At 45.4% G+C, this 27,845-nt stretch overlaps 1 protein-coding gene and 1 long non-coding RNA gene across 2 annotated transcripts in view; both read right to left on the bottom strand.

Annotated features, from left to right (window-relative positions):
* The window catches only part of LOC106700601 (uncharacterized), a 72,808-nt gene extending 66,383 nt beyond the window's left edge, over positions 1-6,425 (bottom strand). Inside the window, exon 1 of the long non-coding RNA XR_001351288.2 lies at positions 5,929-6,425. This is a non-coding gene — a long non-coding RNA (uncharacterized lncRNA). The remainder of the gene's footprint in view (positions 1-5,928) is intronic.
* A 7,418-nt stretch (positions 6,426-13,843) lies between these two features.
* On the bottom strand, positions 13,844-26,722 carry SNRPA1 (small nuclear ribonucleoprotein polypeptide A'). The gene is made up of 9 exons (XM_070358495.1): positions 26,565-26,722; positions 24,983-25,130; positions 23,680-23,758; positions 20,096-20,142; positions 19,709-19,811; positions 19,050-19,129; positions 18,572-18,647; positions 16,634-16,727; positions 13,844-14,092 (listed from the first exon to the last, which is right to left on the bottom strand). The coding sequence occupies exons 1-9, from the start codon at positions 26,644-26,646 to the stop codon at positions 14,034-14,036; spliced, it is 768 nt and encodes a 255-aa protein (XP_070214596.1). The 5' UTR covers positions 26,647-26,722; the 3' UTR covers positions 13,844-14,033.
* Between the last annotated feature and the right edge of the window lie 1,123 nt (positions 26,723-27,845).

Here is a 27,845-nt window from a genome sequence, read left to right as displayed (position 1 = left end):
AAGCTGTTTTTCCTTTTCCTCCTCCTCTTTTCCTACTATTATAATATTAATATTTTTTACCCTGCAAACTCTTTCCACCATCACTAATTCCACCCTAATTCAATAACTAAAAATTGAAGTGAAATTGCTCAGTCGTGTCTGACTCTTTGTGACCCCATTGTCTGTAGCGTACCAGGATTCTACATCCATGGGATTTTCCAGGCAAGAGTACTGGAGTGGGTTGCCATTTCCTTCTCCAGGGGGTCTTCCCAACCCAGGGATAGAACCTGGTCTCCCGAATTGTAGGTGGACACTTTACTGTCTGAGCCACCAGCGAAGTCCAAAGCATCACTAAAATGATCTAAATCTAAAAATAAAAAAAGTGGGGGGGGGGAGTGGAGAGGAATTCCCTTGTAGTCCAGTGGTTAGGACTGAGTTCTCTCACTGCCAAAGGCTAGGGTTCAATCCCTGGTTGAGGAGCTAAGTGGCTTTCCTGGTGGCTCCGATGGTAAAGAATCTGCCTGCAATGCAGGAGACCTGGGTTGGATTCCTGGGTTGGGAGGATCCCTGGAGAAGAAGGAAATGGCAACCCACTCCACTGTTATTCCCTGAAGAATTCCATGGACAGAGAAGCCTGGCGGGCTACAGTCCACTGGATACCAAAGAGTCGGACACAACTGAGCGTCTTTCACTTGGGAACTATACCACAAGCTGTGCTTCACGGCCAAAATTAAAACCTTTAACAACAACAACAACAACAAAATAAGCTCATTGACACAGAGAACAGATTTAATTAATGTCTTGCTGGAAGTGCATTCACTTCCTTCGACTCGGCGGGTAGCAACAGCATCTAAGAGCTTTGCAAACAGTTGAGATATTCACTGGACAGAGGAGCCTAGCGGGCTACGGTCCATAGGGTCACAAACAGTCGGACACGACTGAGCGACTTACCACGCACACTTAAAAATACTCGAACAGCGTGCATTCCCCTCTCTCTGCAGCTCCCGTCTCCGGTCAGCTGATGGCTGGGAGGGGATGGGTTTCACCGCTGCTGGCCTTCAACTCCCCAAAAAAGAACCGAGGCGTGGCACCCTGGGACGTCCTTCCCAGGGAGGTGCCAAGTGATGCCACCATGACTCACTCTCTCCTCTGTGCTCGCCTCCTGGCTCAGCTGAGAGAGATATGGCTGGGGGGCCTCGAAGCACGCAGGAGCCTGGGGAGGGGTCCCAGGCCAAGGTTAGGCTGGGGCTGCCGCAGCCGCATTACTGCACCACAGCTGCAACAGCGGAAGACCCCAGAGTAAGATGGCGGAGGAAGCGTGCGGAGGCGGGGCCGAGGAAGCGTGCGGAGGCGGGGCCTAGGAAGCGCGACTCCCTCGAGTTTATTGGACTCGCCTGGAGGCGCTGGACTTAAGCAGCGCCAGCCTTCCGCTTGCTCCCTTTGGACCAGTACTTCTTCCTTCTCCCAAGCCTGTCGCTGAAGGCTAGATGGGAGCACTCAAACTGGGCTCGCCCTGCCCCGCCCCACCGCAGCCCCAGACACCCCACCCTCCACCCCATGCCAAGGCTTCCACGTTCCTGCACTCCTTCTGTACCTGGACAAGCCCCCCCCTCCCCAACCTACCCCACCAGGCAGCAACCCCTCACCCCCCCACCCCACCCCCACCCCCCCCACCCCCACCACCCCACCCCACCCCCCACCCCACCCCCCCCCCCCCCGCAAGGACCCGCACCTGGGCTCCTGGGGAACGGGTGATGCCCGCCCAGAGGCTGGACGCATCAGAAGACTGGGGTCCCCTGTGTCATCTACAGGACTCACCTAACTGATTGCAAATGGAGAGTGTCAGTGTCTTGGGAGGAGAAGGCAATGGCACCCCACTCCAGTACTCTTGCCTGGAAAATCCCATGGGCAGAGGAGCCTGGTGGGCTGCAGTCCATGGGGTCGCTAAGAGTCGAACACGACTGAGGACTTCACTTTCACTTTCCACTTTCATGCATTGGAGAAGGAAATGGCAACCCACTCCAGTATTCTTGCCTGGAGAATCCCAGAGATGGGGGAGCCTGGTGGGCTGCCGCACTCTACTGGGTCACACAGAGTCAGACGCAACTGAGGCGACTTAGCAGCAGTGTCTTGGGAACCCCTGTCGTTGTGGCAGCATGGAACAACTTTCACTCCCTGACAACTACTTTAGGTTATTAAAATAGAAAAAGGGCAGAACCAGCTGCTTCATGAAAGACTTATAAATTTAGCCTTACTTTTGCTCAGAAGGAAAAATATATATTCAGCTTACCTACACAACATTGCTTCTTAAAGTCCTAGTTTTTAAAAGTCCAGGTAACAAAGCAACTATAGATTCAGTGCAATCCCTATCAAGCTACCAATGGTATTTTTCAGAGAATTAGAACAAATGATTTCACAATTTGTATGGAATTACAAAAAACCTCATATAGCCAAAACAATCCTGAGAAAGACGAATAGAACCAGAGGAATCAACCTGCCTGACTTCAGGCTATACTACAAAGCAACAGTCATCAAGACAGTATGGTACTGGTACAAAGACAGAAATATAGATCAATGGAACAAAATAGAAAGCCCAGTGATAAATCCATGAACCTATGGACACCTTATCTTTGACAAAGGAGGCAAGAATATACAATGGAGAAAAGACAATCTCGTTAACAAGTGGTGCTGGGAAAACTGGTCAACCACTTGTAAAAGAATGAAACTGGAACACTTTCTAACACCATACACAAAAATAAACTCAAAATGGATTAAAGATCTAAATGTAAGACCAGAAACTATAAAACTGCTAGAGGAAAACATAGGTAAAACACTCTTTGACATAAATCATACCAGGATCCTCTATGACTCACCTCCCAGAGTAATGGAAACAAAAGAAAAAATAAACAAATGGGATCTAATTAAACTTAGAGCTTTTACACAACAAAGGAAACTATAAGCAAGGTGAAAAGACAGCCTTTAGAATGGGAGAAAATAATAGCAAATGAAGCAATGGACAAAGTATTAATCTCAAAAATATACAAGCGACTCCTGCAGCTCAATTCCAGAAAAATAAGCAACCCAATCAAAAAATGGGCCAAAGAACTAAACAGACATTTCTCCAAAGAAGACATACAGATGGCTAACAAACACATGAAAAGATGCTCAACATCACTCATTATCAGAGAAATGCAAATCAAAACCACTATGAGGTACCATCTCATGCTAGTCAGAATGGCTGCTATCAGAAAGTCTACAAACAATAAATGCCAGAGAGGGTGAGGAAAAAAGGAACCCTCTTACACTGTTGGTAGGAATGTGAACTAGTAGAGCCACTATGGAGAAGAGTGTGGAGATTCCTTAAAAAACTGGAAATAGAACTGCCATAGGACCCAGCAATCCCACTGCTGGGCATGAAAGAGATACGTGTACCCCAATGTTCATCACAGCACTGTTTACAATAGCCAGGACATGGAAGCAACCTAGATGTCCACTGGCAGATGAATGGATAAGAAAGCTGTGGTACATATACACAATGGAATATTACTCAGCTATTAAAAAGAATGCATTTGAATCAGTTCCAATGAGGTGGATGAAACTGGAGCCTATTATACACAGAGAAGTAAGTCAGAAAGAAAAACACCAATACAGTATATTAACACATATATACGGAATTTAGAAAGATGGTAACGATGACCCTATATGCGAGACAGCAAAAGAGACACAGATGTAAAGAACAGACTTCTGGACTCTGTGGGAGAAGGTGAGGGTGGGTTGATTTGAGAGAATAGCATTGAAACATGTATATTATCATATGTGAAATAGATCACCAGTCTAGGTTGAATGCATGAGACAGGGTGCTCAAGGGCTGGTGTACTGGGATGACCCTGAGGGATGGGATGGGGAGGGAAGTGGGAGGGAGGGTCATGATGGGGAACACATGTACACCCATGGCTGATTCATGTGAATATATGGTGAAAACCACCACAATATTGTAAAGTAATTAGCCTCTAATTATAATTAAAAAAAAAAAAGTCCAGGTAACAAAATACCCTGCATATGCTAAGTGAAAGTAATCAGCTTGACAAGGAAAATACTGCATTATATCTCTTGTATATGAAATCTAAAAAATATGAGAAACTACTGAATATAACAAAAAAGAAGCAGACTTACAGATATAGAGAATAAATTAGTAGTTACCCGTAGAAATGACCCAGATAACCACGATGGTTTGATCACTTACCTAGAGTCAGACATCCTGGAGTATGAACTAAAGTCGGCCTTAGGAAGCATCACCACGAACAAAGCTAGTGGAGGTGATGGAATTCTAGCTGAGCTATTTCAAATCTGAAAAGATGATGCAGTTAAAGTGCTGCACTCTATATGCCAGCAAATTTGGAAAACTCAACAGTGGCTACAGGACTGGAAAAGGTAGGTTTTCATTCCAATCCCAAAGAAGGGCAATGCCAAGGAATGCTCAAACTACCGCACAATCGCATTCATTTCACATTACCCTAGTGATGCTCAAACTTCTCCAAGCAAGGCTTCAAGAGTATGTTACCCAAGAACTTCCAGATGTAAAATAGGATTTAGAAAAGGGAGAGGAATTGGAGATCAAATTGCCAATATCTCGTGGATCATAGAAAAGCAAGGGAATTTCAGATGAACATTTGCTTCATTGACTACACTAAAGCCTTTGACTGTGTGGATAATAACAAACTGGAAAACTCTTAAAGAGATAGGAATACCAGACCACCTTGCCTGTCTCCTGAGAAACCTGTATGGAAGTCAAGAAGCAACAGTTAGAACTGGACAGAGAACAACAGACTGACTCAAAACTGGGAAAGGAGTACGTCAAGGCTGTATATTGTGATGCTGCTTATTTAACTTATATGCAGAGTACATTATGTGAAATGCTGGGCTGGATGAAGCACAGGCTGGAATCAAGACTGCTGGGAGAAATATCAATAACCTTAAATATGCAGATGACACCACCACCACCCTTATGGCAGAAAGTGAAGAACTAAAGAGCCTCTTGATGAAGGTGAAAGAGAAGAGTGAAAGAGCTGTCTTAAAACTTAATATTCAAAAAACTAAGATCACCTTGTCCCGTCACTTCATGGCAAGTAGATGGGGAAACAATGGAAACAGAGAGACATTATTTCCTTGGGCTTCAAAATCACTTTGGACAGTGACTGCAGCCATGAAATTAAAAGACACTTGCTCCTTGGAAGAAAAGCTATGATGAACCTAGACAGCTAATGTATTAAAAAGCAGAAACATCCCTTTGCTGACAAAGGTCCATATAGTCAAAGCTATGGTTTTTCCAGTAGTCATGTATGGATGTGAGAGGTGGACCATAAAGAAGCTTAAGCTTCGAAGAATTGGTGCTTTTGAACTGTGATGTTGGAGAAGTCTCTTGAGAATCCCTTGGACTGCAAGGAGATCAAGCAAATCAATCCTAAAAGAAATCAACCCTGAAAATTCATTGGACGGACTGATGCTGAAGCTGAAAGTCCAGTACTTTGGCCACCTGATGCGAAGAGCTGACTCTGGAAAAGACGGTGATGCTGGGAAAGACAGAGGTCAGGAGGATAAGGGGACGAGAGAGGACAAGATGGTTGGATGACATCACTGTCTCAATGGACATAAGTTTGAGCAAGCTCCAAGAGATGGTGAAGGATAGGGAAGCCTGCTGTGCTGCAGTTCATGGGTCGCAAAGAGTCAGAGCTGACTTAGAGACTGAACAACAACAACAACAACAACAATGCTCAAATCCATTTGGATCTCCAAATTAAACTGGAGTTTCACGGTGTTATCTTGAAAGTCTTCCCTGAAGCTAGCCTAAACCGACACAGTTGTGGTTCCAGGCTCTCCACTTGACCAGCTGGACAGAAAACCCAAAGTTGCAGAAACCAGTTAACAAACAAGCTGGAGCGAATGACTTACCCTAAATCCACAAGCGTCCGCCAGGGCTGCACTCGGGAGTTTTAGGACGTCAGCCGGAACCATCTCTCCTGAACTCTCAGCTCTGCTTGCTGATGTCCTCCTCACACAGGTGGCTCTGCCTTTACAGAAGTGACAAACTTTTGGTAAAGTTTGGCCTTTACCAAACGCCACAAGGAGAAGGCAATGACACCGTACTCCAGTACTCTTGCCTGGAAAATCCCATGAACGGAGGAGGCTGGTAGGCTGCAGTCCGTGGGGTCGCTAAGGGTCGGACACGACTGAGCGACTTCACTTTCACTTTCCACTTTCATGCGTTGGAGAAGGAAATGGCAACCCACTCCAGTATTCTTGCCTGGAGAATCCCAGGGACGGGGGAGCCTGGTGGGCTGCCGTCTATGGGGTCACACAGAGTCGGACATGACTGAAGTGACTTAGCAGCAAAGGCCACAAGCTGACGTCACGTCTGCTTCCACCCGCGCAGGCCAACCTCACTTCGCAACTGCTCCCAACGGAAATAGAGCTTCTCTTCACCGGAAGCTCAGCCCTGAGTTCTGATTGGCCACTCTCTCAATCTTGAGCCAATCATTTTGGCCAAGGTGGATGGAACATGCTCATTGGCCAGGTGGAGGTCACGTGACCGTCCTCTCTAGGAAACTTGCCAACTGTTCGCCCTGAGTCTGTGTCGGGCACTGTGTGGTTCCATGCGTGGAGGCCAGGATCCAGTTTCTGTGTTCTTTGTTTCCTGGGATGTACCTGCTGGCAACCTCTTCCCATACCTAGCCGTCCTTTGTTTACAAAAGAATTCCTGATTCATCTCCTCCCTCCTAAACCCCATTTCACCCACTCATACCACAAAGGAGCAAGACCACCTGTTTGAAGACACGGTGGGGGTCGCCCCCCAGCCCCCAGTCTTGCTCTTTGTGTCCTTTTACACGGATTCATTCAGTCAACAAACCTCCACTGAGCACCTGCTACACGCTGGAATAGGTTTGCAGGACCGTTAGTTCGTGGTACTGGGCGCCACCCAGGGGCCTCCCAAAGGGATCCAGTTTTTGTTTGAGGAAGCGACTGGAGGTGAGCTTCCAGTCCCACTCTGCCACCCACTGTGTGGGCTTGAGGAAGTGTTCCCTCTCTCGGGCCCCTCCTTTGTTATCTGCAAAATGAAGCGCTAGGGAAAATGAGGTCCTGGAACCCCCTCAACTCTGACATACTGTGGTTGGGTCTTAAAACCTGTTTCTCCAGCTGTGAGTCAGCCTGTGAGCTCTATGGACAGTGACCACAATACTCCAGGAAAGGGCTGGGCTGAGATGGGTCCAAGATCACACAGCTGTGTACCTTAATCCCTCTCCCTCCCAGCTGGTGGTGGCACCAGGGCAGAGGAGGATCAGGACTTCCCGTGCCTGTGAGGACCCTGGCTCTAGGTCCCCATGAGGTTGCCTGTTGCTGCTTCAGAAAAATCTCTTCTGGGGCATTTGTGATTCCCAAGCCCTCCCAACAGAAGGTCAACTTTGGGGCCCTGAAAGGAAGTAGAGGGAGCACACAGGATGGGAGGAGAGGGTGAGGTGGAAGTCCCATGCAGCCTGTCCACCATCCACCTCCCCTTCCTCCCCCACCCCCACTTTCTCCCTGTCTTTCTCACAGATGAAATCGGCCATGGATTCTTGAAACAGAAACTCTTGATGTGTTGGTGGAGGAACCTCTGTGAAGCAGGCTCAGTGCAGAGAACATTTTCTTCTGAAGGAGTCTAGTTTCTCTTCACTCTGAACATTTGGGGACTCTAATTAACTCCCCTGGTCAGTCTGTCACTTGTTGTCAGTTCACCTCATTAATTCATCTATTTCCTTTTATTTAGCTCATCCTTTTTTTTCAAATAAGGAAGACATTAGAAAACAGAGAACCTAAGAACAGAGACTGGATTAGCTGTACTTCCAAAAGACAGGAGCAGCAGCTGGTAAGACATGTGCGTGAGTGAGTGAGGTCACTCAGTCATGTCTGACTCTTTGCAACCCCATGGACTGTAGCCTACCAGGCTCCTCTGTCCATGGGATTTTCCAGGCAAGAATACTGGAGTGGGTTGCCATTTCCTTCTCCAGGAGATCTTCCTGACTCAGGGATTGAACCCAGGTCTCCCACACTGTAGGCAGATGCTTTACCGTCTGAGCCACTAGGGAAGTCTTCCACCTCCTGGGGCCACATACTCACCGCTGCTTCTCTTTGTCCAGCACTAGGTCCTCCCCTCTTTGAGTCTATTGGTTTTTATCCAGTTCCACTGCCAGAACCCTGGTTTAAAGTCTATCCTTTGTCCTCAGAAAACTGAAGTGGCCTCCTCATGTTTCTCCCACATCCACTCTCCTGTTCTCCTCACTACAGCCAGGGTGATTTATTAAAAATTGAAAATGTACTCAGTGGTTTTCCACTGCTCGTGAGATAAACGTCAAAACCTTAAGCCTGGAGTGGAGCCAGATTATGATCTGCCCACATTCGGTGACCTTTGCTGTGGTGTCCCTCTTTTTGGAGATTATACAGCCCTGTCCCTTGTCTGTCATTGCAAAGGTGCTGATGAACAGGGAGAGAAATGTGAGCACACACTTAAGAACCAGTGCATAACTCACCTCTTCTTTTTCTTTTTCTCTGGCAAAGATGATAAGTATATAGACTGCTCTGTCAGCCTAAGACGAGAGGGAAAATGCCATGGAGCAGAGCCATGTGAGCATATATATATATATATATATCATGTGGTATGTAGTGTGTACTATCTAGCATGTAGTATGTACTATACATGAATCATGTAGTGTGTACTATGCAGCATGTAGTATGTAGCACGTATATACAGCACAGCTTCTTTGGTCTGGATGAAGGCTAATTCTCTGATGCTTTTCTTACATTCATAAATTCCTATGATTTCTATAGATAGTGCTGCATTTTGGTATTTTTCTTTCTTCGGGTCAGTTGTTGTTCAGTCACTAAGTCACATCCAGCTCTTTGCAAACCCATAGACTGAAGCACACCAGGCCATGTCCTTCACCATCTCCTGGAGCTTGCTCAGACTCATGTCCATTGAGTTGGTGATGCCATCCAACCATCTCATCCTCTGTTGGCCCCTTTTCCTCCCACCTTCAATCTTTCCCAGCATCAGGCTCTTTTCCTATGAGTGGGGTCTTCACATCCAGTGGCCAAAGTATTGGAGCTTCAGCATCAGTCCTTCCAATGAATATTCAGGGTTGAATTCCTTTAGGATCGACTCTTTTGATCTTGCTATCCCAGGGACTCTCAAGAGTCTTCTGCAGCATCACAGTTTGAAAGCATCAATTCTTCGGCATTTAGCCTTCTTTATGGTCCAACTCCCACATCCATACATGACTACTGGAAAAACCATGGCTTTGACTAGATGGACCTTTGTCAGCAAACTGATGTCTTTGCTTTTTAATACACTGTCTAGTTAATACAGCTTAGCTGTGTTGTGTTAAATCCCAGTTGTTTAGGATCTCTTGAGGGCAGGCCTCATGAAAAATAAAATGTTGTTGGGCCTACTTCAGGACAGTTTCTTTCTCCCCTGCTGGAAGTGGAGCACATTGTCTCCTTTTTCAGTGCAAGAACCGAGTTGAATTCTGAAGGTAAGATTCAGAAAGTTGGGGGGAACCCTTCTCATACTGGGCCTCCCCAAAGATTTTAAGTCTCAGACTGGCTGCACTGAGCCTCCAGCATCTGTCGATCATGATCCAGGTTTCCTCCCTGGTGTCCCTGTGCATTTCTGCTCCGGTGCATCAGAGCCCACCTGTCTCTGAGACCTCGGGCCTGCAGTTGGCCCTCTGACCCACCTCACTTCTCTGATGGCTCTAATAGAGCCATTATTGAAATTACTGATTTTTGGTATAGTTTTTCACTTGTTAGAATGGTAGCTTCCAAACTCTTCACATGCCAAACCAGAAACAAAAAGGCTGAATTGTGCTTTTTATTCCTTTATTTCCCTGTGAAAGCTTTGCTTTTTTCAATGATTATCAATGAATCATTAATCAATGAATCTTTCATTTCATTCTTAATTCCCAATTATCTGTTATACTACGGTTTGTCTAATTATTCTTCCTTTGATAGAAATTTGATGACGTCCAGCTTCACTATTTATCATAGACACTGCTGCAGTAAGATTCACATAAGAACTTTTTACACTGATAGCTAACTGCTCAGTTTGTCTTGCTTTCTCTTAGATAGCAAGCAATTTTTAACACTTCTTTTGTGGGGATTGTATGCTTTATAGTGAAGTTAATGCTGTCCTTGGATAAAGACTCTTATGAAGAAACTGGACTTCAAGGTGTCCATCTCAGTATTCTGGGGGAAAAAAATCATGAAATTTCAGAAGTATTATGCTTACTCTGGTCTTCCCAGGTGTCACTAGTGGTAAAGAATCCACCTGCCAAGGCAAGAGACACAGGTTCGATCCCTGGGTGGGGGGAGATCCCATGAAATAGAAAGTGGCAACCTACTCCAGTATTCTTGCCTAGAGAATCCCATGGACAGAGGAGCCTGGTGGGCTATAGTCCATGGGGCCAAAGAGTCAGACACGACTGAGCAACTAAACACATATGCAGATGGCTCACTGCATCACTTAACAAATTAGTAACATTCTTTTTAAAGAATAAAAAATACGTTATGCATCACAATACAATCTCTGAAAACCTCACCCTGAACTCAGGCTTATGGGGTGGAGCATATGTGACAGTTAAGGGATAGGACAGACTCTAAGTTAAATTTAAATGCCTCTGTTCTTTTTGCTCAGGAAAAGTATCACTTTCTTTTGCCTTTAAAACTTCTGACTCCAGGGGTGTCAGAGAGGATGAGATATCACTATTGCACCTGCTGCTCTTCCACTGCAAAGCCGCCAGGTATAAAGCTTGTAGAATTGAACATGGTGCATCTGGGTTTTTGGGTCAAATATTCAAAGTGATGAACCCAAGAGAGGGATTGATAAAGTTTGATTCTCAATAAAGAGTATCCTTTGACTTCCCCAGGACTCCATGATTACTGAAGAAACTCACTCATGATTGTGGAGATATGGTTCTGCTGACGATGTATGGCTTGAACATCAGTAGTTAAGGCTGCCATGTCCATGGGTGGGCTAGAGTTGACCTCCTGATGACCTCTGCTGTTGGTCACCGACCATGGGAAATTAAGAATTTAAAACAGCGCAATGCTGGAAATGCTGATTGTACAAAGTTTGATGGAAGAATTTATTAAAATATTTATTCATTTGGCTGTGTTGAGTCTTAGTTGTGAAATGCAGAATCTTTCATTGCAGTGTGTGGGCTTCTCTACTTGAGGTGCTCAGATTCTAGATAGCATGGGCTCTGTTGCCCCATGACATGAAGGATCTTAGTTCCCAGGCCAGGGATCAAACTGAGTTCTCTGCATTGGAAGGCAGATTCTTAGCCGATGGATCACCAGGGAAGTCCCTGGAACAATTTTTACTATCCATAAAATTTACAAAACTCTGATTTTTAAAAGAAAAAAAAGTACTCTTTATACACAGTGTTTACAGATGAAATTTCTATCCCTCTATTTTAAAAAGTTTCTATTTATCTGATGAATTTATCTTTTAATTGGGATTGTAGGAAGTGTGGAAGAATATCATGCTCCTTCAAAGAAAAGCAGCCATGGAAATTTGGTTTTGATCTGGGTTCTTTGATTTGTTTGATATTAAGCTGTATGAGCAGTTTATTTTGGAAATTAATCTTTTGTTGGTTGCATCATTTGGAAATATTTTCTCCCACTCTGTAGATTGTCTTTTCATTGTATTTATGGTTTCCTTTGCAAAAACATTTAAGTTTAATTAGGTCCTATTTATCTTCATTTCCATTACTCTAGGAGACAGATCCCAACTCTGCAATTTGTGTCAGTGTTTTTTCTGCCTATTCTCCTCTAGGAGTTTTATAGTAGCCAGCCTTACATTTACGTCTTTAATCCACTTTGAGTTTTTTTGTACATGGTGTTAGAGAATGTTCTAATTTCATTCTTTTACATGAACCTGTTCACCTTTCCCAACACCACTTACTTTTTTCTCCATTGTACCCTTGTCTCCTTTGTTGTAGATTGACTGCGTGTGTGTGTTCCGTCGTGTCTGACTCTTTGCAGCCCCATGGACCATAAATGGGCTTATTTCTGGACTTTTATGCAGTTTTATCAGTACGTCTACTTCTGTGCCAGTACCATACTGTTTTGAATACTGTAGCTCTGTAGCATGGTCTGAAGTCAGGGAGCCTGATTCTTCCAGCTCCCATTCTTTCCATCTATTTCTATGGTTGTCAGTTTCTTTCATCAGCATCTTAGTTTTTGGAATATGGGCCTTTTGTCTCCTCTTAGGTAGGTTTATTCCAAGGTATTTTATTCTTTTTGATGCAGTGGTAAATGCAAATGTTTCCTTAATTTCTCTGATATTCCATTGGTGGTTTATGTCTCAAAATGCAACAGATTTCTGTGTATTAATTTTGTATCCAGCAACTTAACCAAATCAATTAACAAGCTCCAGTAGTTTTCCGTGTCTTTAGGATTTTCTCCATACAGCATCATATCCTCTATAAAATGGTATTTCTGTGGTGAGTGCAGACAGGAGAGGGGAGCGAGGCCAGGTTAGTGTGCTGGGGTGGTCCCTGGAATGGAGCAGGGCTCTCACAGGACACTTTTCATCCTCTCTCCTTTTCTCAACCCCCTCTCAGTTGCTGGTTGAGGGGATAGCAGCCAGTTGGTAGGGGAAGGGGCAGCTCAGGAGCTTGTAGCCCTCTGGAATGGCTGTGGCTTTTCCGCAGTCCTGTGCTTTGGTCAAGTAACAAGATTGTCAACCCTTCCTTGTGGGAGCTTTCAAAGACAAAGCACAGCAGAGGAGGGAGGGAGGGGTGAGGGGTGATGGAGGCGGGCTGGTGGGGGTGTGTGTAGGAGGTCCCTCAGGGAAATGTGCCCAAATTGATGATGAACACAGCACTAGCAATCACAGTACTGAAATCCTTCCGAGCTGAGTGAAAACCAGACAGGGTCTAAGCTCACTATCAGGAGCTAAAGGGATACCACCTGGGGTTTTGAACTTCATCCCTTGAAACACCCTTTGAAAGCAAGCTGCACACAAACTGCTTGTCAGGCCTGAATTCTACTTTCCATCAGAAGATGCAAGTATCACTCAGGCCCCAGCAGCCTGGCCCCTGCAGGGCAGTCCTCTTGGTGCAGCCAGGAGCTGAGTACACATCTTGGTTTCTGACATGGCAGTCACCCAGGAATACGATCTGCTCACAGAACAGGAGGTAAGACCCCATATCACACTCTACTTGCAAAGAGCAAGGGAAGTGCTTTCTGTAACGAGTCCCTGGAGAAGCTGAAGGTGTAAGGTGGGTGAGGCCAGGGTGGGCAGAAGGCTGGAGATCCTTAGTGTCCCCTCTGGGGGACAGCTCCTGGGAGCCCACAAGAGGCACAGAGCCTCAGGGCCCAAAACAGACCCTGCGCTCTGACAAGACCTCCGAGGCTCACAGTGCACTGAGCTGGGGAAGAGCTGGTCCAGGGTGGTCCCAATCTCTTGAATCCCACTGACTGACAGGCAGATGTCACACTCCCTCTAACTGTCCAAATCAGCAATTTATCGTCACATGCTGGTGCAGAGTGTTAAACAAAAACTTCAAAGGACACTGATTCTTGCAAAGCCCTGGGGCCTGGCTGTCTTTAATGATGTCTGTGAGCCTTCATGAAGAAAAAAATGCAGCCAATATCGCAAATTCTAACAACCAATAGCAGCACACAGATAATCTAAGTTTTATTATGAATTAAAAAATCTAAACATTTCAAGAGGACTGGGAAGCCTGCCCACAGAGCCGCCCTGCTGCATTTCCAACTCCCCATATCCATACCTCACTGCACACGCCCCAGTGACACACAACCCGCAGCACAGAGAGTGTCCTTTATTTGTACTACTGGTAGAAAACTGGGTTTTAGATTTCAAAATCTGTATTACAAAATTACAAGCAGCAGTTTTGAGCATTTCAACAATGTTGATGAACTCTACTTTGCTGACACAAGGCAGGACCTGTCCTAGGTGGACTGTTACACGTCCTGAGGTGCTGAGGCTGCCCTGCTCAGGACCCATTTGCAACGGTGTCTTCTTCCATCTCCTCTTCACCATCATCAGTGGGGCCTAGAAAACACACAAAGCCAAGTCACACCTAGGTTAGAGCATGTGTGGGCGTCCACCCACGATGCTGCTGTTGCCTGCCAGACCCTAGACCAGGTGCAGATGCCCGACAGCAGCCTCAGCCTAGAGGAACTTAGGTCCAGGGACCACCTGTCTTTGGCAGGCCCTGGAAGGATGGTCAGCTTCTAGGGAATGGGTCACAAAGCTGCTTCATGAAAGTCAACTCTATGCCTGCTGTTCTAACCCACTCTGGTCAAGCCTGTAACTCATGTTTTATCAAGATAAAAAGCCTATACTTTATGTTTAAAGTAAACATAAAGTTTACTTTACTTTGCCATCGGCAAAGAAACTAGGAACCTTCCAAAGAAAGATGGGAGAGGATACCTACTACATGCTGCAGATAGTCAGCCAGTGATTCTGTCTAAATTATGTTTCCAGTTAGACCCAAACGTTACATTTCTAGACACAAAACTAAAGAAAGCGAGAATGTCACCAGGAACTGCCGTTCAGACGCCTGGGCCCACTGAAACCTAAGAGAACCACAAACAATTCCCACCTTTCTCTCCTCAAGGTGCCCCACATGTGTTCAGACGACACTGAAAAGCCCCATATGAGTCCCAGGCCCACATAACATGCTCAAGGGGAGGCACAGTAACAGAAATTCTGCCACGCTGCAGCCAAAGTGAGCCACGTGTCACAGCCTCCTCCCTGCCTGTCATTAGCCCTGTGGGTCTTGGCAGCTTGTGCTGTTCTCAGGGTCACAGGTCCCTCATTTCACGGCCTACAGGGCCCTCTGGCTGGACTCAGAGCTCTCCCTGCCAGCCTGTTTCACCCATACCCCCCGCCAGCCCTGGACCTTGGCTCACAGTCCTCCTTCAGGCCCAGGGTGCAAGGCTCTCTCACCACAGAGTGTTCCTTCCCCTGAGAATGTCATTCTGCTCTGTCTAGGTCACAGGTTCTCAAATACTTTAGTTTTAGCACCCAAAGAACTTTTCTTCAAGTAGACTACATTTATCGATACTATGCTGGAAACTGAAAGCATTAAAAAAACAGTAATTCCTTAAAACAATAAACCTAGTACCATTAATGTTTGTATTTTTATAAAATACAGTATCAATATTTTCTAAAATAAAAATATATAATGAGAAAGTTGGTGCAGTTTTCCACTTTTGCCCATCTCTGCAATGTCTGCCCAATGGTAGACGGGCCCTTGTTCTGCCTTCATCACTTTACTCGCCAAAATATGTTTTGACTAAAGGGTGTGAAGAAAGCCAGGCCCACAAAGACATGCAGTGAGAAAAAGGAGGAGTATTTTAACAGCCTGTGCAGGCAGCTGTGGATATTTTTTTGATACTATGCCAAAACTTGACAAAAGTGGTAGTTTTTTGCTTTTGTTCTTTTGGTCTCCCCACTTAGCTTGTAGGATCTTGGTTCCCTGACCAGGGATCAAACCTGGGCAATGAAAGCTGAGTCTTAATCACTGGATCACCAGGAATTCCCCAAAATGGTAGTTTCTTAAAGGTTAGATCGCAAATGTTGGCCCATTTCTTCACATCAAATGATGTGTCCCTGGGGTGATACCCAGGAATGCCAATGATCCTCACTGCTTCACAAAGGACCTCATTGGGTACCCGGCAGCTCAGAATGACACCTAGTATCATTGGTCCTGTGAACCCATGTACCTGGGCTGAGGCACCAGCAACTCTACCTGCCGTTGCTCTGGCACTATCAGGCACAAATGGTCACACCACTTAAAAAGCAAATAATGCCTTGGTGTTTATGAGTTTTCCTCATGGACCCCCAGGGGCCCAAGGACCACACAGTGAGAACTGCTGCTCTAATGAATGTCTTACTCACTTTTAGCTTCAGTTCAAACATTATTTCCTCAAGGGAACTTGCCCTGAGCCACTGGTCTAGACAGAGCCCCCAGTTACATTCATGTCAAAGTTGTAACATGCACCGTCTTTAGCAGTTTTCACTTTATACCCCAGTCAGTGTCCATCACGCTGCCCAACACAGAGCCGGTGTCCACAATCAGAACAGCTCACACCCGGTGCTCAGGGCCTAGGAAGCCTCTTACTTAATCCTCCCAACAACCTTCTGAGGTCACCACTACTACTATTTGGTTAAAGATGAGCAAACAGATTTAAGATCAAGTGGGGTTAAGAAATTCATCCAAGGACAAAGCTGGTGAAGCTATGCTCTGAGCCTCAGTCTGGCTGGCTCCAGAGCCCATGCTTCCCACTGCTAAGTGGGCCCACACGGACAGGGGTCAAAGGCATCATGGTCACTTCCACTGTTCGCTTTCACTCCATGGCTGTGAACTAACATTTGTCTCAAATTTCACAAAAACCCCAGAGTCCTAGGACATAAGCTTTTTTATCAAATGATTTCTTTTCAAAGAGCATTTAAAGGCATTTTGTGTAGATTATAATGGTAAGGAGGCACTATTCGAGCATCCTTGGATCGTAACATCTAAAGCAATTTGCGATCACTAGGAGTGTATCATTAATCTGGAAAGGAAGTCAGAACGTGGTTCCTGACCTGCTCTGCGTTCTCTGCCAGGTATCTGACCGGACTGCAGCAAGCCCTTCAGCCGCTCCACTTCAGCCAAAGTTGACGCATTTGCTATAGCATTCTGGACACCAGGAAACAAGAGAGATGGACAGTTATCTTCATCCAGTTAACAGAAAACACTCACACAAACTCATGCCACCTTTCTGAACTCGAATATTAAATAGTCTCTCTCGCAGGAAGAATTTTGCTGGCACAGTGAAATCAACCCCAAAACCAAATTATGAAGTTCCCAAATTGGTAAAGAGCTGCAGACCCTTTTACAGGAGAGCAAATAATCAGTGCATATGCCCTAAAATTCTAGTTAATTGGAATTATGTCACTGGATGATTTAGGAGGCAGCATTACCAAATTAGGATTTCTCATCAAGCAGGATCTTTCAGGCAGCAAGTCCTTCAAAGTAAAAATCAAGACAGCAAGCAAAGGTAACTAACTGTTCAGATAAATGCATACTGAGAAAATGAGAAGACCAGAGTTGCCTCCACTTTGACCAGCTCATATAATTAATTCAAGTCAAAATCTGGTCAAATAATATATTTAAGCTCACATGAGAGTAAAGTAATGCTCAAAATTCTCCAAGCCAGGCTTCAGCAATACGTGAACCGTGAACTTCCTGATGTTCAAGCTGGTTTTAGAAAAGGCAGAGGAACCAGAGATCAAATTGCCAACATCCGCTGGATCATGGAAAAAGGAAGAGAGTTCCAGAAAAACATCTATTTCTGCTTTATTGACTATGCCAAAGCCTTTGACTGTGTGGATCACAGTAAACTGTGGGAAATTCTGAAAGAGATGGGCATACCAGACCACCTGACCTGCCTCTTGAGAAATCTGTATGCAGGTCAGGAAGCAACAGTTAGAACTGGACATGGAATAACAGACTGGTTCCAAAACGGGAAAGGAGTATGTCAAGGCTGTATATTGTCAGCTGTATATATGTCAAGGCTGCTTATTTAACTTACATGAAGAGTACATCATGAGAAATGCTGGACTGGAAGAAACACAAGCTGGAATCAAGATTGCCGGGAGAAATATCAATAACCTCAGATATGCAGACACCACCCTTATGGCAGAAAGTGAAGAGGAACTACAAAGCCTCTTGATGAAAGTGAAAGTGGAGAGTGAAAAAGTTGGCTTAAAGCTCAACATTCAGAAAACGAAGATCATGGCATCTGGTCCCATCACTTCATGGGAAATAGATGGGGAAACAGTGGAAACAGTGTCAGACTTTATTTTTCTGGGCTCCAAAATCACTACAGATGGTGACTGCAGCCATGAAATTAAAAGACGCTTACTCCTTGGAAGGAAAGTTATGACCAACCTAGATAGCAGATTCAAAAGCAGAGACATTACTTTGCCAACAAAGGTTTGTCTAGTCAAGGCTATGGTTTTTCCTGTGGTCATGTATGGATGTGAGAGTTGGACTATGAAGAAGGCTGAGCGCCTGCGCAGAAGAATTGATGCTCTTGAATTGTGGTGTTGGAGAAGACTCTTGAGAGTCCCTTGGACTGCAAGGAGATCCTACCAGTGATCGGCCCTGGGATTTCTTTGGAAGGAATGATGCTAAAGCTGAAACTCCAGTACTTTGGCCATGCTGGGAGGGACTGAGGGCAGGAGGAGAAGGGGACAACAGAGGATGAAATGGCTGGATGGCATCATTGACTCGATGGATGTGAGTCTGAGTGAACTCTGGGAGTTGGTGATGGACAGGGAGGCCTGGCGTGCTGTGATTCATGGGCTCGCAAAGAGTCGGACACGACTGAGCGACTGAACTGAAAGCTAGTTTTTCCTTACAAAAATGTAGCTGGATTCTAACAACCGTGGGAGAAACCTGCGGTGTCTAACTCATTACTTGAGTTACTACATGATTGAACAGCTCACTCCAGTCTGAGAATCCTGACTCGTGCTCACCTTGATGGCTTCCACGTCCCCTGGGGATGGCCCACCTTTCTTTTTGTCAGTTGGCAAACCAGCACCTGGATTGAAACTTGGGAGGGGAGGGAAGAACAAAACTGTCAAATCCAAACTGACAGAAATTGCTTCTCTTTTACTTTCAAAAGCTTTGAAAGTAATTCAACCAGTGTAGTATCTTATCTTTGTTAACAAACTGATACAAGAAACTCTCTCCTTCAGAAACACCACCCAGTTCATCTTGCCACAGAGGAAGAGGGTGCAGTACTATCACAGCAGACTGAATACTGGAGCGTCTGCTCTCATCTGCTAGAAATCTCACATGATATAGGGGCCACTGTGGGCCATGGATCATCACTGTGCAAATTTAGGACTGTATTAGTCACAGGTGTTTCATTTCATTTTGCAAGAGGCAAAATGCCAGACAGATAATGTTTCTGAAGGTGAAGTGGAGTGAAGTTGGATATCCGGATCTTACGTTTTGCTTCTCCTGGCAATATCCTTTGCAAGTTGTGCACCCCGTTTGCCCTTGAACATTTTCTCTGCTTCCTGACGCTCCTACAGCGACACCACACACAGAGTTAATGGAAATAGGAATACCACATGCATTTAGATGCATTCCTCAGAAAACATGGAAGAAAACTCTCCTGGAATACTCTGGGCTGGTAAAATACCACAAAGCCCATTTCAAAATAAGAAGAGATACAGCAGTCCCCTGCTCTGTGAAGGTCCCTGGAGAGAGCAGAGCCCCCTCTCCAAAATTTCCAGGAGGGGCTCTCTGGGAAATAAGGAAGGTAAAAAAAAATCCCCAACAATGGGAGAATCATCCTGACAATTACAGCTAGTGCAAAGTGAATGATATGAAGCTCCCCAAGAGCATGTATCTAGGCAGGCCGTCTGCTGTGACAAAGCCCATGGTGGCTTTGAAGCCAGGCCACCTCTGGAATGACCAGCCCCACACACACACCTTAACTATAAGTCCCACCATAAACACTGCTATGGAAAAAAAATCGACTTAACACTCCCTGCCCACCCACCCCCGCCACATTCCTATTACAAACTAATAATAAAAGTCAGTAACAAAAGTATTAAGGAAAAGCACCAACCAATAACGACTTACAACAGAGTAACACTTACTTTTAGTTTCACTTTCTGGAAATCCAGTACTCTGACTTGTGGAACTTTATAAATCACATAGAGTCTGTAATGCTTCTTATTGGTTACAGGGTTCCTTAGAATACTACAAGAAAAGGAACAGTTTGATGCCAGTGTTGTTCCTAGCACAGCATTCAAGAGGTCCATTTTAATAAAGTCTAATGAGTCCAGGAAGTAAGGAAAAGTTCACTATTCTTCACATTTCAATGTCATAAGAACTTAATGCTAGGGAAATTTAATAGAGCCCAAAGGAAACATTTTCAATATTTGTTTTTTTAAAAGTACTTTTTACTATAACTTTACCATCAAGGCCAGCAATGCTGTTATTTTAAAAGACTTTACTGTCACCACCACAAACAGTTTCCATACCTCAGATAAGTCAGTGACTTGAGAGATGCCAGAGGGTCCAGATCACCCTGTGAAATAACAGCCACAGGTAAGAACACAAACACCACAGCCCACCATGATCCCATTACATGCTGACAGCTCTGCAGAAGGATACACTTTGTCTTTCATACATTAATTTGTCTTTCCTGCCCCAGCACCCAGCACAGCCCTAGCACATCACAGACGCTTGGTGTATTCTACTGAATAACTGGTTCATAAATTTGAACTTTTTAATATCCCGGACACAACAGCTTCTGTCTCAACAGCAGAAGAGACAAAAAGAAAAAATATATATCATTTCCTGTAGCAACTTCAAAAGAGCTACTGAGTAATGATTGAGAAAAAAAAGCAATGTGAAAAGTGATGTATCTCCAGGGAAGGTTATTCGTACAGGGAACCTGGTGTGAGGTGGTTCTTGCTGCCGCTGCCTGGGAGCAATGCAGGCATGTCACCTTTGTTACCTTTATTCTAGGTTCCCCTAAATCTCTTCAAATACATTTTCCAAGGACAAGGAGTATAGTTATAAGGGAGGGAAAAAAATATATATATATAGGAAGAACGCGAGTTAGTTTTTTAATCTTCCCAAACTGTCCTATAAAATACAGTGCAACAAGGATAGGAAAACCAAAAAGATATGGTCAACAGCTACAGCCAAACCAGATGAAAATGTATTCTGGCAAGAACCTCAACTTGGGACCAGTAAGGACCAACTATTGTGAAAGCTGTAAGACTTGCGCGGTGACGACACCACACAGGAAGAAGCGGGGGAAAGGCAAACAGGGCAACAGGCATCCAGCCTAAGAACAGTAGCCAAAGACAGGCATGTTCCAAGCACACCAGGTGTGTGACAAGGCCTGGAGGGCCTCCCGAAACAAAGCCCCACACGAATGAGAAACTGCCATAACAGATCTAAACTGAGTGGGACAGTGCCGAAAGGGATGATGAGGAAAAACACAAGTAACACAGGGGAGGGGAACAGAGCCACAAGCTCAGAGAGCTGCCACTCTTCATGACAACACTGGAGGGAGCACTGATGCTTGCAACTGGAGTACCATCACTAAAGGAGATCTACAGAACAATGTGAAATGGAGCAAAGACAGACAAATGTTGCAGGACCTCACTTTTAAGTGAAATCTCAAAAAACGGAACTCATAGCAACAGAGAGTTGAATGGTGGTTACCAAAGGCTGGGAGGTGAAGGAAAAGGGGGGTGAAGCTACTGATTAAAGCAGATAAACTTTCAGTTATAAATAAATAAATTCTGGAGATTTAATGTACAATGTGGTGACTATCATTAAAAATAACATAAGGTGTACCCAATACGATAAAAAAATAGAACTCAAGTGTTCTCACTGCACACACACATAGACTGGTTACATGAAGGGGTGGGTGTCAGGGTACAGATATCAAATTTCACATTATACACCTTAAATATTTATAATCTTCATTTGTCCATCATAGCTCAATAAAGCTGCAAGACACAAAAGAAAGAATGGTAACTTTACACACACAGACCCACACACAGACTGTGCACGACACAGTGATGTTTCGATGCAGGGGTGGTGAGATGCTTATGGTGCTGTTTCGTTCAGGAGGTAAAGGTTATGGTTAACTTTACACTTGGATGCTAATTCCCAGTATGCTAAGAAAAGAAACAGAGTCTATTTACTAATCAGTTAATTTCTAAACTATCAGAAGAAGTGGAATACCAAAAAGAGAAAGAGCAATAAAGGAGAGGAAAAATATTTGCAGATGGATGAGACAAGTAAAAAAATTCTAGAAAAGAGACAAGATAAACTTAAATATACTGGTAATTACATTAAACATAAACAGACTATTCCATTTAAAGACAGACTTTACACTGGATTTTAAAAAAGGATCCTATCAAATCCTGTTCTCAAGACACAAATTTAAAATATAAGTGCAGAGGAAAAAAATTAAATTTTGGATGGAAAACAATGATCACGCAAATATGAACTGAAAGAAAGAAAGCTTGTTTTGTTATACTGCAGTGGATAAAACAGACGCCAAGGTAAAACTGCACTGCTGCTGCTGCTACTGCTAAGTCGCTTCAGTCGTGTCCAACTCTGTGCGACCCCATAGACAGCAGACACCAGGCTCCTTTGTCTCTGGGATTCTCCAGGCATGAATACTGGAGTGGGTTGCCATTTCCTTCTCCAATGTATGAGAGTGAAAAGCGAAAGTCAAGTCGCTCAGTCGTGCCCGACTCTTCGAGACCCCATGGACTGTAGCCTACCAGGCTCCTCCATCCATGGGATTTTCCAGGCCAAGAGTACTGGAGTGGGGTGCCATTTCCTTATCCACTAATAAAATATCAATGATAAAAGGTTCATTTCATCAGTAAGATACATAAAATCTGGATATATCAAATGAAGTAACCTGAAAATATATACAAGTAAAACTGACAGAACTCCAGGGAAATCCACTAGCACACAATTTTAATATGCCTCTTTCGGTACTGACAGGACAGCCTTCATCTGTGCGAACAGCTTTAAGCACAACCACAACACACAGAATGCACTGCCCCAATACGCCACACATTCCGCATGGACACACATTTTGGGTTAAATACCTCACGGAGTTTAGAAAGGATACAGCCTCAGATCGGGGGCTTTCTGACTTTTGGAGCCAAGCACTCCCTTGGGAATCTAAAGGACAGTCAGGGACCTCGTCCCTCAGGAAAGGAACAGTCAGGGAGCAAGGAAGGGAGGGGTCAAGGGCATAACAACCTAAAAATCAAGTCATACCATAAGAATATCAGTATCTAGTATTTAAGTGAAAAATTTAGGTTACAAACAATATATAGCCTAAGCTCAACGCTGTTAAAAATTATACATACAGAGTAGAAATTTAAAAAGCAGAAGTGGATCAAAATAGTCATATCCAAATAGAGAAAATGAAACTTGCCCCTTATCTTAAAAGAACACCAATCTCAAATGATTGTTGATCTAAATGTGGAGTAAAACAATAATTTCTTGAATAAAACTCCCTAACAAAATTTAATGTATGTCACATATGTAATTGTCTAGTAGTGACATTAAAACAGAACAAACTAGTTTTAATATATTGTTTTACCTATTTTCCAAAATATTACCATTTTAATGTCAATATAAAAAATTATTGACAGTGTATATTTTTCTTCTGCACTAAATCTCTGGAATCTGTAGTGTTTTTTATACTTCTGGTATATCTTACAGTAACCACTTGTGGCTGGTGGCTAGCATACTGGACACAGAAACTCTAGAAAAAAAGAATGGGTGAGTCTCTTTAGAAGCTGAACAGAACTCAAAGCACCAAGGACAACAGACCGGTGACACAGATTAAGCTGGAATTAGGAACTGCTCCATCAAGCCCCCAGGAGTCCAAAGGTGAGTGACCAAGAGTGGAAGATGTGTTTAACACACAACCAAAAAAACCCCATGTCCTAATAATGAAGAAAAAGAAAAAAGGTAATGAGATAATCTTCTGGACTCTCCAAGTTTTCTATTAAAGACAGGCAGTGCCTTTAACTCCTCCTTGTAAATATACTTTCCCCGTTTGACTTACCAGTTCCACAAGACTGTTATTGGTGAGAATGAGTTCTGTCAGACAAGGCAGAGCCTGATCAAGCCCCTCACCTATACGGCTAAAAGGAAAAGACAAAATCTTAATAAAAGTCAAAATGCAGTAAGCTAAAAACTTGACCTAAACACTTGCCCAGAGGACTTCAAAGTGGGAAGAACCTTGTAGATCCTCCTTCCAACACTATCTGACGGAAGGAAATTTAGGCACAAAGAGCAGGCGTGTCTGAGGTCACACAAGCGGGATGATTTGAGAACCCACGCCTCCAGAATACTGCCAATGGCCTCTTCCCGCCAACCACCATAATAGCCCCAAGACAAGAAGAAAGTGTTGTGGACACAAACGACCTCACTCATCTTAGGACTGGTCAGCAGGAAGCACAGAAATACACCTGCTTCTGCAGTCACAGCTCAGAACCACAGGATACACAATAACCAAACCACAGTCAACAGTTTAACTCAGGAGAAATGTGCCTATTTAAAAAAAGCAGCTCACCACCCAGAACGTCTTAAAAGACCCTATCAACACACCTTCAATAACTTTTTTCCAACAAAATTTAGAGATGATGTGTGTGTGCGCGCGCACGTGTGCTCAGTTGTGTCCAACTCTTTGGGACCTTAAGGACTATAGCCTGCCAGCCTCCTCTGTCCATGTGATTTCCCAGCAAGAATACTGGAGTGGGTTGCCATTTCCTCCTCCAGGGGATCATCCCAACTCAGGGATTGAACCCATGTCTCCTGCACTGTAGGCAGATTCTATACCACTGAGCCATCTGGAAAGCCCGCAGAGATGATGAAAGTGGGTTAAAAAAAAAATCTTAATTTCTATAAACAATATTCTACAAATCAGCTGCAGTTAAAGAAAAACAAATACCTGAGGATTTGAGGCAAAATGAGATATTCCGTTAAAACTGTAATTGTTGCATTTTATGTATCTCTTTAGTATGACTCCTCTAATAATTATAATTATTTTAGAAATGAAATAATTATACAGAATAATTATAATCTGGTACAAAGCACCAGATTTTTAATTTAAATTAATTTAAATTAGAAACTTACTATGAATATATAAATATACCAGGTTTCTGAATAGATGCAAATAAGACTTGACCAATGACAAATTAAAACTCTGAATCTGTATGGGGAAATTGCTCATTTACCATTTGAGAAATAGGCAGGTAAAAAAAATAGAAATCTAGTTTAACTGGCATATACACTGCAGCTTCTTCAGGGAACTCTGCAGCTTCTGCTCTAGGGGAGAAAGCTACTTTCCACTAGCACACGCTTACCATATTCTATTGTTGTTCACTAATAATGTTTTTAGTCTTCTCAACAAAGGAAAACCATCCAGTTTCCTGATTTCATTGTCGGAAAAATCAATGGCATCAAATTGGTCTAAGGTGGCACCGAGATTTTCAATGACAGGAATTTTATACCCTGTAAAAAGGAGAAAAACCCAGACAAGTATTAACATAAATAAAAGGCACTTTAAAACTTTAATAGCATTTCATGGTAACTTGACTCACAGCTTAACGTTCCTTCCCAAAGTGTTTACGTGGCACCTATGCAACCACCAGACCCTGCCAAAATACTGGCACACAACACAAGGAAGAACACAGTCACAAATCTCAGCTGCCGGGAAGCTTCCGGTCCAGCTGTGGATGTGAGCAAGGTGATGGTGATGAGGGCCATAAGGATGACAGTACTCATCAGCAGGAACCAGCGGCTAACCATTTCAAGATTACTTACAAGTGCCTCACACTGCTCTAAGCAAGGTCTCGGAGCTAGAGAGAGGGCCTAACAGGACTTCACACTGTGAGCGGCTGTCAGCGTCCAAGCACTGTCCACCCGGGGTGGACAACAGTCGTCTGCATCCCACAGGCCAGATTCCTAGAACTCTCTGGGATATCGTCTTAGTATTAAAACACTTCCCCCTTACTTCACCTCCCCCAGCTCAAACCTAGAGCTGAAAGTCAGTGGTTGATACACAACGGTAAGTCACCCCGCGGACAGCTCACTCAAACACCTCGATGCGTCCAACACGGGCATAAAGACTGCGCCAGCTACTCGAAGAAGTTAATGGAGCCAAGCAGATGTAAGGGCTACAACAAAGGAATCGCTGCACTCAAACGAGAATCCTCAACGCTGGGCGCACTTCGGAGTCGGAGAGAAGGCAGTGAAGTCTGCCTGTTTACTCCCGAGTTCAACCTTTCTCTGAGAAACTCGATTTCAACAAAAACCAAAGTCCTGAGCTTTCAGCGGACAAGAAAGCCAGCAGAAGGCAGAGCCCGCAGCCGGCGTTTCTCCCCGGGAGCGGATCTCAGGACAAGACCGATGGCCGTACCGCCAGAGAAGCCTCCTCCTAAGGACTCGAACGGTTTGGGGGCTTCCGCACCGCTTCCGCCGGTAGGCGGCAGCGCCGGCTTAGCGCCCACAGTCCGCTCCCAAAAACGCTCCGGTAGAGGGAAAAAGACAGCAGAAGCCAACGCGAGGAAACGCAGGGGAAACGACAGCTTCCGGCCCGTACACCGCTCCCTCACTCCGCACCCCGTCCACCCCCTCACGACGGCCGCAAGCACCCGTGCGTTTATCCGCTGCCCCTAAACGGCTCAGACCGCCCGGCGGCCCGGAAGACGCCCGCTGTGTGACCGGACCATCGCGGTGGCCCCGGTGTGCAGGGAGGAGCCGGGCTGAGCGCGCCTCGAAAGGCCCAGGGAGGGCCTTCCGCCGCCGACGGCAGGATCCAGTCCGGCAATGGGCGCTGGACGCAGGCTGCCGGCCACGCTCCGGCGGTCCTAGCGCACGCGGCTGGGCCGGGCCAAGCCACCAGGCGGGCGGGGAGGCCGGACCGCCTGCCACCACCCGACTCACCCCGCAGGTCCAGCTCTCGGTCCCGCACCGCGTTGGTGTACTGCGCCGCCTGCTCGATCAGCTCCGCCGTCAGCTTCACCATCCTGCAGCCTCCCGCCCGCCGCTCCTCCTGCTTGTCCCGCCGCACCGACGTCCCGGCGTTCCCCGCGTGCGCCGCCAGGCAGCACCAATCGCCTTTCGCGTGCGCGCGCAGCGGGGCATCCAGGCTGTATCAATCGAGGAGTCACGCCCCACGGGCTCGGGCTCGGGCTCCGCCTCCGATGTCTCGCGCGCTTTGCAGCACCTCTGGTTGTGTCTCCGTTCCTCTCGCGCATCCGGAGCGTTGTGTTAGCAAGCTAACAAAGTATGAAAACCCCCGAGGGTAACTTCCTCGAGCATCAATGCGCCATAAGGTGAAAGGGAGGCTGTGACTGTCCTCGTGGGATCCAGTGATGGGTCCCGGATTTTGGCCCCCTGTGCAGATTGGGGCTGGGTCACCCCTCAAGGTCCAGTTTGCGGTTAGGCTTGTGCTCGCTGGACAGTTTGGAGGAGGAAATGGCAACGACTCCAGTTTTCCTGCCTGGAGAATCCCACGGACAGAGGAACCTGGCAGTCTACAGTCCATAGGGTCGCAGAGTCGGACACTACTGAGCGACTAAACCACCACCGCTGCCGCTGGAGAGTTAAGATGTTCTTGCTGACGCCTGACACGCAGGAAAGTGCGCAGATCAGAGGTCTGCAGCAGCGAGAGCACACCTGAAGAAACACTATTCGGAAACCACCTCCCACACCCGCCTTCCCAACCCGCCCCTAAAGGCAGCCGCGAATCCCACATCACAGATTCGTTTTGCTTGCTTTTCATAGAGACTGGTGCAGTCCGCTTCTGGACCTGGTTTCTTCGGCTTTGTGTCCTGCCTGGAATCCATCCAGGTTGGAGGCAGCAGTGCTTTGTTTACTTGCTGCTGTATGCAATTCCATTGTACCTCTCATACCATAACATACCCATTTTGCTTCTCACCTTACCCTCTGGTTGCGCCGGTTGCTCCAGTTCCAGCGATTCTCTGAAACGCTGCTGTGAATCTTCGTGTGCATGGACTTGATGCAGCTGCGCCTGGATTCCCCAGGAGTGGAGCTAACTGGACACGGGATGTGGCATCGTCCATAGTCGAACCCTTGTCCCCTGCATTGCAGGCAGATTCTTTACTACTGAGCTACCATGAAGTTGAGGATTTTCTCCTGTGCTGCCTTCTGATAATTTTTGCAAAGTGCCCATTCAAGTCTTTCACCCGTTTGTTTCTATTG

Source organism: Bos mutus, chromosome 21 (assembly GCF_027580195.1).
Source record: "Bos mutus isolate GX-2022 chromosome 21, NWIPB_WYAK_1.1, whole genome shotgun sequence".
NCBI classification, from domain to species: Eukaryota; Metazoa; Chordata; class Mammalia; order Artiodactyla; family Bovidae; genus Bos; species Bos mutus.
Note: the sequence above shows the minus strand (reverse complement) of the source record. Positions and strands in the feature narration are given on the sequence as shown.

What these genes read in the sequence shown, in the direction of transcription:
- SNRPA1 (XM_070358495.1), bottom strand. Translation starts at nt 26,646, where the DNA reads ATGGTGAAGCTGACGGCGGAGCTGATCGAGCAGGCGGCGCAGTACACC. An exon ending in GTGAACAACAATAGAATATG is followed by an intron (nt 23,759 to 24,982) that starts GTAAGCGTGTGC and finishes TTTTCCTTTTAG; the next exon opens with CCGTATAGGTGAGGGGCTTG. An exon ending in GGGACGTGGAAGCCATCAAG is followed by an intron (nt 16,728 to 18,571) that starts GTGAGCACGAGT and finishes CCTGGTGTCCAG; the next exon opens with AATGCTATAGCAAATGCGTC.